Source organism: Micropterus dolomieu, linkage group LG12 (genome assembly GCF_021292245.1).
Source record: "Micropterus dolomieu isolate WLL.071019.BEF.003 ecotype Adirondacks linkage group LG12, ASM2129224v1, whole genome shotgun sequence".
Taxonomy (NCBI): domain Eukaryota; kingdom Metazoa; phylum Chordata; class Actinopteri; order Centrarchiformes; family Centrarchidae; genus Micropterus; species Micropterus dolomieu.
Genome location: NC_060161.1, coordinates 36750991 through 36762014, shown reverse-complemented (window position 1 = coordinate 36762014; position 11024 = coordinate 36750991). Strand labels below are relative to the sequence as shown.

Below are 11024 nucleotides of genomic sequence, written 5' to 3'. Positions count from 1 at the left end.
ACTGGCTCCCAGTATGTTTTAGAATTGACTTTAAAATTCTATTGATCACTTTTAAAGCTCTTCATGGCCTTTCGCCTTGTTATATTTCTGACCTTTTAGTCCCATACGCACCAGCACGTACCTTGAGATCCTCGGGCAGAGGTCTGTTGTCTGTTCCAGAGTCTCGACTGAAAACTAAAGGGGACAGAGCGTTTGCTGTCAGGGCCCCGAGGCTCTGGAACAGCCTGCCCGAGGAAATCAGGTCGGCTGAGTCAGTGAACTCTTTTAAGTCCCTTCTTAAAACATACTTTTATAGGAGAGCCTTTCCCGATCTTATTTGACTTTATTTTATCCCTTTTATTTTATTGTATTTTACTTATTTTATATTTATCTTTAGTCTTTTCAATGTTTTCATGATTTTATCTTGTATTGTTTTTGTATTATTGTCTCTTGGGTATTATTGTCTTTACACTTGTTAAAGCACTTTGTAACTTGTTTTTGAAAAGTGCTCTACAAATAAAGATTATTATTATTAAATTATTATTCATTGAAAATTCAAATTCTTTGCATCGATGCTTTGTTTAATCCATTTAGCTAAATAGCACACTCTTGCACAGACATTTATTACTGTCGCACTTTGCACGTACATTGTGTGACCACGACGTGCTTATGATGGCAGGGGCACCGCCAAGCAACAGTACTTCTTAAATGATGCTTTGATGAATCTATAAAATAATTTGTAGAAGCTTTTGAGTACTAAAATCATCGTTAGATAGACAAGAAAAAACAAGCTGGAGGAAAGAGTCTAAAGACGTTTCTGCTGAGTTCTGAGATCAAAGTCTGAAGAACTCTTTATGCTTCAAACTAACTAGATCACATGATGTCTGTATATACCTAAGGGGGTGGTGATGGCGCATAGATAAGATGCTTGACTTTGGTGTGGGATTCCCATTATGAGACATCCACCAATGTGTCCCTGAGCAAGACGCAACACCTAGTTGCTCCAGAGGCGTGCGACCTCTGACATGTATAGCAATTGTAAGTCGCTCTGGATAAAAGCGTCAGCTAAATGAATAAATGTATGTAAATGTACCTGCTCCGACACAGGGCAAAAATCACAGTCCAAATGTTTCTGAGGCCTGAACCAGGTCCACTGGATGCCTCTGGGTTTCACTGCTGTGGTTTGATCCAGTGAGGAGGAAGAGGCGCTGAATAAACGGGGACTACAAAAACACTACAGACGGCATTTGTGTTCAGTGTGAACAAACCGTTGTTCTTGTGAAAGTCTGATTGAATCAAATATTATCGTGTCTTCATTATCTGACTCCATTTTAACATCTTTTTGCTTTCTGTTCTGTCAGTAAATGTGTTGCTTTCTGTTTAACTTTGGGGTTGGTGCTGTAATAATCTGAGCAGGAGACTTGAGTCCTTTTCAATGTTTTCATTAAATTAGTCGACACAAAGAGAAGCTTTGACTCATCATTTCAAACTGGACGTTTAATGAACTGTTTCCTTTCAACAATATTTCTTGTGGTTCTTCAGAAAATATGACAAATTCTGACGGGTCCAAAATGTAAACACAGCAGCTTCCAGCAGCTTCTAAATCCTGGTGGTGTAGAAAGTTCTGACGTGGTTCAACTTGACTCTTAACTTCCTGTCAGTGTTTAATACAGCTGCTGACTTTTCTGTCTGTATAAATAAAGTTTGTTTGACTGCACGCATTAGAATGAGCCACAAATATCACAATGGAAAACCGCTGCAGCTGTTATCAGCCACTGGGAGATTCACAGGAAACGCCCATTCAAGCCCCTTTCATTCAGCTGCAGGGTTTCACCATGAGATGGCGCTTCCTTCACAAAAACACACATGACACATGGACTATTAGGTGAGTTTGATTTCACGCGGAGCTGCGCAGCTGACGTAACGTGATGCATGCTGGACTTAAAATCGGGCATGCTGGTTAGAAATTGTGACCAACTTTCGCCGGCACTGCAAAACGTCACCATAGGCGCTTTTTGACCAAAAGTCCCCGGGACTTTTAAGTCCCCAGATCTCTTTTCAAGGAACTTAAAGGATCCTTCAGCCCACAGTTGTGTGCGTTTCCACCGTGGTCTAAAGACCTGCCAAGATTAGGCAAATTAACCAGCTGACGTGGGCTGTAGGCCTGCATGCCGTACACAGCACAGGCATCGTTATTTGTAACCACTATGAGCAACACTTATAAATGAACATCAGATTTGACTGGAATATAATGAAAAACTACAGGCTGTGCTTGACCGTTTAAGCAGCAGCTTTGTTGTGTAGGAGTATAATGAAGAGACACACGATAAAGTTTGTTACACATTTTATAACAAACTAGATAAAGCCATAATATTCCTAAAATAACTCCAGCACAGAGAAAGCAGCACAAAAATAAAGTCGCAACAGCTTTACCTGCTGTAATCAGCTTTTGCGCTTGTTTTGGAGAGGAGGAGACCGACTTTGTCTCCTTGTAGAAACTTCCTGATAACTCAAAACAACAACTTCTGACCCAGTATTTAGCGTAACTCCATCAGCTGCTCGCTGTAAACACACTGCTGAACGCTGGTTGCTGTTTCCCAACTATAAATTTTATGCCGACATACGATCTCAGGCGGACATTTGCGAGACGTGTGGATAACAAACTGGATAAAACCATCAAGTAATTAAAATAACTCCAGCTCAGATAAAACGACGGCAAAAATAAAATTGCGACAGTTTGGAAGGTTATTAAAACATCTCCAGCGACAAGAGCTGCAGATCAACTGCAGGACTCATGTCTGTGTCGCCTGAGCGTCGGAGGAACGGGATTTTTAATGAGCTTTAATTACCTGCTGTAATCAGCTGTTCAGCTGGTTTTTAAGAGGAGGAGACCGACTTCAGCTCTGTGTTAAAACTTCCTGACTCATGAAAACTTAAAAGCCACAACTCTGGACCCAGTAGTAACGCCATCAGCTGTTCGCTGTAAACACACCCAGGCAGGCTGTTATTTACATTCAATGCTGACAATTGATCTCAGGCGGACAGCGGCGAGACGTTTGTGCTATTTGACTGCTGATTGTGATTTACTGGTTTGCAAACAATGGTGGAAAAGAGAGGAGCAGTAGCAGACAAACACCTGACATTCTCCAGTTAAAGCCAGTAGCTTCTACTCGCCCATTCAGAAATTCCCTGCAAGGCAAGTACCGCTACATTCGGAAAGTACTACCCCCCCATGCAGGGACTTTTTAGGAGGTAAAATGAAGACCCCCAAACTACATTTAGACCCTGGTCCCTCTAGTGGAAACGCAGTGAGTTCCTCCAAAGGTTCCTAGTTCCAGGGTAAAGTTCCTTTGGTCGAAACGCAGCTCATGTCACATGACATTAAAACCTCGCAAGGGAGCAAGCAGGCTGCAGGCGCCGAGTCCGGCGGCCTCAGTTGCTTTCCCCCGGCTGCACAAAGACTAATTGCCTGGACGAGGCAAAACGATAGAGTTTGATGTAGAGTTAATTAATGTTTGGTAAAGTCCTGCCAGCGTTTGCTCGTCTCTCTCCCTCACCGTACAGCCCTGCCACTCCCTCTGCGTTTGCACGCAGCTGTCTACTCACAAACTCTCTAACAACATGGAGGGAGACACAGTGCTTTTACAACAACCGTTGAACTTTGTTTGCAATAAACCTTATTTTGATCATTATAGATGTTTGTGACTCCTCTATGTTGCCGCCCTTGAGCCAGGGTCGTAACAGTGAGTGACACTTAAATAAGGTGGAGAATTAAGTGTAATTAAAAATAAATAATAAACATGCAAAGTTCCTACAAACAGTAAAAACATGCAACATTTTTTTTTTTCAGTGAAAATGTGTCTAGATTCAAACTGACTGTAAAGTTTTAGACATCTATTTTACATTAATAAAATCTTGCTCCTTTCATATTTCATTAATCCTGTCAAAACACATTAAGACTATCAGCAGATAATAATGAAAATTCATTTTTAAACCTTATTTAGGCCTGTTTGTTCCAGCTGCACCACATCAGTCATCCTCACTCAGAAATAGTCGCATTATCTCCAGTTGATAGCATATGATGCGTTTGAGACCGGTCAGAACTGGGATATTTCCCAAAGTGTGCACACAGTTGCACCCTCAGCAGTGTTTTAGGTGTTAATTAAAAGGATGGCAGTTTAAATGCAAACAGCTGCCATAAATAGCTTATAATTTACTAATTAACTGTGTACTCCTCTAGCTACATCAGTTGGTAACCCTCAAGTGTCGTAGGTTACACTTCCTAATGTTTTGGCATTTTTAACAATAACTTTTATGCAAAGATTACTTTGAGATTATTTACTGTAGCCAGCTACCTAATAGGCCTAACATATTTCTACATAAACCTAAACGGGGTACATATTTTTTCTAGTAGTAAATCTGAAGTAGTAGTAAATCTGACTTAAGATGGCGTTCCGGGGTAGTTTTTGTAGTTGGAGGTCGAAAATTTGCCATTTGCCTGGAACGCAGCATAAGATACGAATGTTCCAATCAGACTACAATATGAAAGATTACTGCTGATTGATCAGTTTATTGTAAAAAAATGCCACAAGGCATTTTGTCCCGTCGGGTTACAGCTTAATAAATATAGCCTTCCTATTTAAAATCACATGTAATGGGCTGCAGCACTTTATCATTCATTAAGGAAATTCCTGTCTGGTAAATGATGAATGAGCAACTCTGTGTTGTAGCCTAATAATGTTAACGCATTGATCCTTCCTTCAATCCTGCGTTTTAGAGCCAGTCATGGTCCGCGTTGGCAGCATTCATTTTCATAGCTCCACCTGATTAAAATGGAGGCTCTGCCTTTATTTACCCGTTGCCATAGTGAATCGTAGTATTGGAGCTTCAATCAGGCTCAACATACTCAGAGTTGACTGAATTTATTCTGATCAGCTGTTGTGGAACTGAAAACTCAGTGAGTTTCCCACCTCAGGCTCAATCAACCCAGAGCTCAGGGATAAGCTCAGATTTTGTTAAGCCTGCTTTCTGAAACAGGGCCCAGAATTGAGACTGAGAAAGGTACAGAGGTAAGTTTACCTACCATCGCTTTTTATATAAAAATATACCAGTGCTGTTGTCTGTGGGTGGTGATATCAAACAGTTGCATTAAGATTTAGGATTGATGCTGAGGAAAAGTAATTTGCAATAACAAAACTGAAACCATTTGCCATTTATTTTATGATTGTAGGCCATATGTACCAAATTATTTTGATAATTTAGATTAGGATATTCTACAAACCGTTGACTGGTGCAGCTATTATTTAAGAAAGACATTATATTCTTTTATGATGAGATTGATATTGATTGTAAAAGACTAGGCTACATGTTTTGAACCTCTTTATTTTATATGGAAAATATTACAACATCCCTAAGCCCTCACCCCTCACAGACTTTACTGACATCACCTTGAAATTGATTGAGTGCAAGAGGCTGCAAGGGCTCAAAATGCTGTCAACGGGACGGCACTTTGCCACTTTAGCACCTTGACGACGCTGAAACACGTTGCACACTTTTTATTTTATGTTTTTGCCTTATTAAGTCCTGCAGGCTCTTGTCCTACAGAGTGGAGGAGAGGTAGCCTAAATGTCAATATATATTTGTCAATAATCACTATTGTTGGTCAAACAGCATCATTAAGTGAAAACTAGGCTAGGGTGATTGGGTAAGGTGATTGCATCTTAAAAGTTAAGAAAGCTTTCAACAATATTAGCATCATTGTTGGTGTTGATGCTTGTTTGTTTACTGTTTTCTTCTCTTATAACGCGGATTTGCCGTGATTTTTCTGTCGCTACCGGGATTCCCCCGTTAACCCCGGTGTTTCACGTCATACCGCTATGAACTGTGGGCAGTTCCCTCAGCCAAAGTCTGCAGAAATGCGGACTTTCGAAAAGGGTCCATAAAGGGCTCAAAATGTCCGCGAGAGAGCCCTCGCGCACTTGACGATTTGACAGTGGGACAGCCCTGAGCCCTCACGGACTTCCCGAGAACGCGCAAAGTCTGAAGGTGGACATTGGGATTGGGACAAACCCTCAGCGTGAACGCGCAAACGGAGGCGAAGTAGGGGAGGGAGGAAAAGACCGGAAATCCGACTTCAGGAGGCGTTCCAGTTGAAAGTTCCGACTGGGAACTAGGAACGCATTATCAGCCTGAAGACCTCCGAGACCAGAATCCAGACTCAGTCCAGGACAACACGGTCCACCAGTCACAGACCTGCAGGACGATGGAGAACCAGAACCCGGACCACAGGAGCCAAACAGCAGCCTCGTGCTCTGATAGCACCGATGTTCAGGTCAGTGTTCATGACTTCATCACGAGACTAAAGACACGAGGAAGAGTCCGTGTATCATCCGTTCATTCTGTTGTTAGAGATCAGAGCCTGAAAACCCGCTCCAGGGTTTGTGTTGACGTGGTTTGATTTCCAAAGTGTCTCCGTGGTTCCTGTTTTCATCTTGAAGAGAGGAAGCTGAAAGAAAAACTCACGAGCGTTCCTCTTTTCTTTGTTTTACGGGTGTCCCGCGTAGCGCGTGCGCGGTGCAGCATGTTTTGTGTCGGGGGCGCGCATAAACTGATGGTGAAAAATGAAGCAGTCATTATATTTCCTCGTGAGTTTATCACCGTGACAAACAGTCTGCCTGCGTTATTATTCTGTGAGTTTTTGTCGTGCATTTTCAGCTCATAGTAGCTTATTTTTGGAGACTCTTTGTTGAGTTCAGAGTCAGTCTGGAGTTTAGTTTTCCTCCACTGGTGCTCAGCTTTTCAGCACATCCTCTTTAAAGTTTGGCCTGTGGGAAGTTTGACAATCAAGTGCCTGACATGATAAATGCATAGAAGGTTTTAGTGAACAAGTACATTTTAAAATATAAAGGAATTACTAAAAGTAATGAATAAACACTTCAGCTACTAACACACTTCCTGTCGAGCCTTGACCTACCTGTACTTTTATAAAACCGGTAGCTCAAATTAAGCAATCTGATTGGTTCATAGTAGTGATATAATGAGCGAATTCATTTGCTCAGATCTGTATCACTCCGTGACAAATAGGGTTTGCGTTATACACGTAAACACACTCAGCAAATTTCAATAGCCTGTTCATTTTACGCACTAAATAAATAGTTCTAATAATCCTAGCCTTTGATGTATGTTGCTTAGTAACCATCATTTGCTATGTGAGAGACTAGGTGGAGACCGGTAGCCTGTGAAAGACTGGACTGCCACAAGTGGGCAGCAGGGATTGTCTGTGCTACAGAGACAGTTGGAGGTGAGCAAAAAATGTTTTGTAATGAAAAAGTAGCTGCCTGCTCCACCAGCTGCCTCCTCTCATTGGGCGGATGGGGATGTCGAGTTGGCCGACTGCTGGCAAGAGTCAATCACTCACTGATGGGGGGGCAAAGCAACGAGTTACAGCCAGACTTTCGGCGAGCTCTGCGACTTCTTGCAAATCAGGCTTAAAATCTTCTTGTGGCACTGATGAGTACTTATCCTCAGTCATTACGGTATAAACTTCATTTTGTTGTTGTTTAAAGTACAACACAGTTTTCAAGACACACAAAGTATAAGCCAAAAGGGAAATGCACTGCTCTCACGGAGGAGAGTGGACGCTATGTTCATTCTCATGCGGTTGACAGCCCTTCTGGAATATGCACTCAGCAAACTGATGGAAAATAGATTTGATAAGCATGTTTTAAGATGGCATATTGAATACACAAATCATTATGTCTATTAATTAACACTCATAAAGAAAGTTAAATACTCAACACAGGATATGCATAGTACCAGTCAGAAGTTTGTAAAGTAACCAGTATTAATGTGTAATGTTCCTGCATTTAGTCACTAAATCATGGTTAAAAAAACTGGCGTTAAGAACCAGTTACACTCACTTTCTAGGCAAAGACCTCACATGATGTAGTACTGTCTCTTAGTAGCCCATGTGGACGACTGCTGCATGCCCATCTGGAGACCTTACATCCTCTCTTCCGCATGAATGCCCTTAATGAACAATATAGAGATTTTAGTAATCTTATTCAATTTCATAACCTTCTATACTATTTTAATATTCATTTTATTTGATTCATTGTCACCTTGTTGTTTCCAGGCACCGTTTTATGTTCACCTGGGTCTTCTTTTCATGAGGATATGTAACCTTTATATTTTTCGAGGGAAACATGTTTCAGGCTGTGAATTTTAAAGCTTTAAACATGAAAGCAGGCAAGTACAAACATATCATTATACAGATCATTCATTATTTTAAATCTGTCAAAATTCATCTGTGTGGTTACTACAACAGTTAATAATGTCCCACTTTTACCGTTAACATCCAGTGGTGGTGTTCATTGAAAATTCCCAGTATCATTTTATATCTCCGTGGGTCAATCTGAAAATCAAATCAATGTATGAATATATCTAATTGCTGTACTTTTGCCTTTGTTTAAATGACAATGACATCACTGTTGTAAATCTGGGGGGAAAAACGTTTCTCTACAAACCTTGAGTTTGGAGGTTTTCCCCGTCCAGATGATTGTCAATGACAACAGCTTGATCCACATTTTGTTTGTTGTACTATCGCACCAGCACAGTAAGGTAAGCATTGATTACCTGTGAAGTCACCCAGTTATGTCATACAGTGTTTCAACAACACATTCTTACATTTACAACATATTTACAACAACACTATCCATTACTGAGCACAGCATGTTGCGCGACAGTGTATTTAATGTATTCTGCCCTGCTGAACCTACCATCGAACATTTCTGTCTTCTATACACACACTTTACATGTGTACCTGCATATTTCCAAGAAATATGTGTAGAATGACGAATATTATGGTGCTTTTGAATCGGATATTGTGTCAATATGCACTTGATTAAACTTAGTATTGTGGTATTGGAAGAAGCAAATACGTGACATATATTAGTTTATAGTATTATACAGTGTTTCTTTTTCTCTAGTTTTCCAACTACCTGCTTGCAATAATAATGAGAATGTCAAAGCTCAAGACATTAAGATTTTTTTCAATAAAGAAATAATTTAAGCTGAGGGCATAGAATTATAACATCATTACCTCACTCTCAAGCCCTTGACTGGGAGCAATCCTTGCTATGTCCCAGCAGAACAGTTTGTAAGGTCATAATCACATGCACATCTGAGTGTTTTCCAGCACCACACATCATTCACATCTGCAAGAGAAAGAAGATGCACTTAATCTGTTACTGGGTTGCCCAATGATTTAGATAAATGTTACAAATGGCTGAAATAATAACATTTCCTTTCCTGATCACCAAAGACAAAGCCTAAACTGTGTGATTCCCAGATATAATTGTCAAGTTACTGTAGCTATTATTGGTGTGCATGATAGTCAGTATATGTCTTCACAAAAAAAAATGCAAAACATACATTTTTACTTCTGCATCTATATATGTGGCACATGGTTTTCCTCAGTGAGGGGCTGAGGCTGCTGGGACTGTCGGCGTGTTGGCTGCAGGGGCTGAGGCTGCGAACTAACCACCACTGCCCACAATGGGCAACTTGTGCTGAGGCAATCCTGTGTGGAATCCGAGGCGTCTGAATCTTAAAATGTTTCAGGTGGTCAATATTCACCTTTTTCCAACTGTTGTCCGCAAGTAGGTCAGCCCTTTTGCCTTCCGGTGCTGTTATGGTAAAGGGGCCAAGAAGTTGGCCTCAAGTCTTCCACCCTTGCAAAGTTGTGAGTCTCTGCCGTGTCTTATCCTGGACCTGTGACACATTTTCCTGGACAATGCTCGTGATTGCATCAAGACGTTCAATGTCTTTGGAGACCGTTTCATATTTTACGACATCCTCGTCCACCTGTAGAAAATAAGTAAAAATGATTTTTTTAAAAGATAAGTTGGACTGGTATAAACTCAATGTGGCGGGATATAGATTAGGTAAAGTTTCCAGTGGCCATTGAAAGCATAAACATTGGGAACTGCCGGTAAAAAGTTAAATTTTCTTTTCCCTTGTCACTAAGTGCTTGTTAATATTGGGAAATTCAGGGTCTCTCTGGACGACAAGTGCAATGAGATATCTTAAGATGATGAATTGACAGTGTAAATAAAACTTCATTGAATAAAAAATATTCAGATTAATTCACTTTTTAATGTCAAGTTGTCTGACATTCCTTCCTCATACTGTATTGAACCATAATTTAGCATTTTCTCAAACCTGATAATCCTCTGGAATCTCTGCAGGATAACGTGCTTCCCTACCAAACGTTAAGAATAATGGGGAGAATTAGGTGGTGGTTTGTTTTTTGGTTCACAACCCAAACATTACAGTGTCAATATATTTCCAAGGTTTTGTGCCAATGAGCTTGCAGAGAGCCCGGCGGGGGGGGGGGGGGGGGGGGGGGGGGGGGGGGAGTACAACATTGAATTGATGTGTAGCACTTTTTGGCATATAACTTATAATTGACAATTTCATCCTAGACATGCTGTGCTTCCCTTAGTTTTTTGGATGGTCCAATTCATCTTCCCAACCAGACCATTGGTCTGTGGGTGGTATGGCGCACAGAGACTTATTTTCATGCTTAATTTGGCACATACACTCTTGTTGATCTGTTACATATTTAATAAAAATGTAATTTCAGAAATTTACAAGTGACAACACTTCACATTAAATACATATTACTATCATTCCACAAATAAAGCTCTACATAAAAAATTATTAATTAGAAAGGCAGCATTACCGCATTCACAAACTGAGTCCCGTGGTCCGTCAAAATTCTTTTTGGAGCCTCGAACTGGTGGACAAACTTGATTATTTGTTGTCACCTCCTCTGCACGTTTCAATTTCAGTGGATATGTTTACACATACTGATTGCCACTAAATATGAGAAAACATTTGAACTGAACCATGTTATAAACAAAGTGTGTATGTCAGTATAGAAACATGGTATTCCCAACATTTAATACCTATCAAACAAGCGTTCTCAGTTTGGTTGTAAATTTCATGTGTCAGCTGAGGCTTTGGGTTGCATGGAGATGGGT

General features: G+C 40.6%; 2 protein-coding genes across 4 annotated transcripts in view; both read left to right on the top strand.

Moving 5' to 3' along the window:
- The window catches only part of LOC123980194 (zinc finger protein 239-like), a 68779-nt gene that overhangs the window by 28614 nt on the left and 29141 nt on the right, over positions 1-11024 (top strand). The window lies entirely within an intron of this gene.
- Positions 1-11024, top strand: part of LOC123980218 (zinc finger protein 239-like) — a 44792-nt gene that overhangs the window by 28391 nt on the left and 5377 nt on the right. Inside the window, exon 3 of one of the 3 annotated variants that reach the window (XM_046064498.1) lies at positions 6206-6310. The exons of 1 other annotated variant lie outside the window; for it this stretch is intronic. In XM_046064498.1, the coding sequence (XP_045920454.1) occupies positions 6242-6310 (69 nt within the window). In that variant the 5' untranslated portion in view covers positions 6206-6241. Of the gene's footprint in view, positions 1-5998; positions 6311-11024 lie in introns of those variants that run through there. One more of the 3 variants, XM_046064495.1, reaches the window with a different exon arrangement.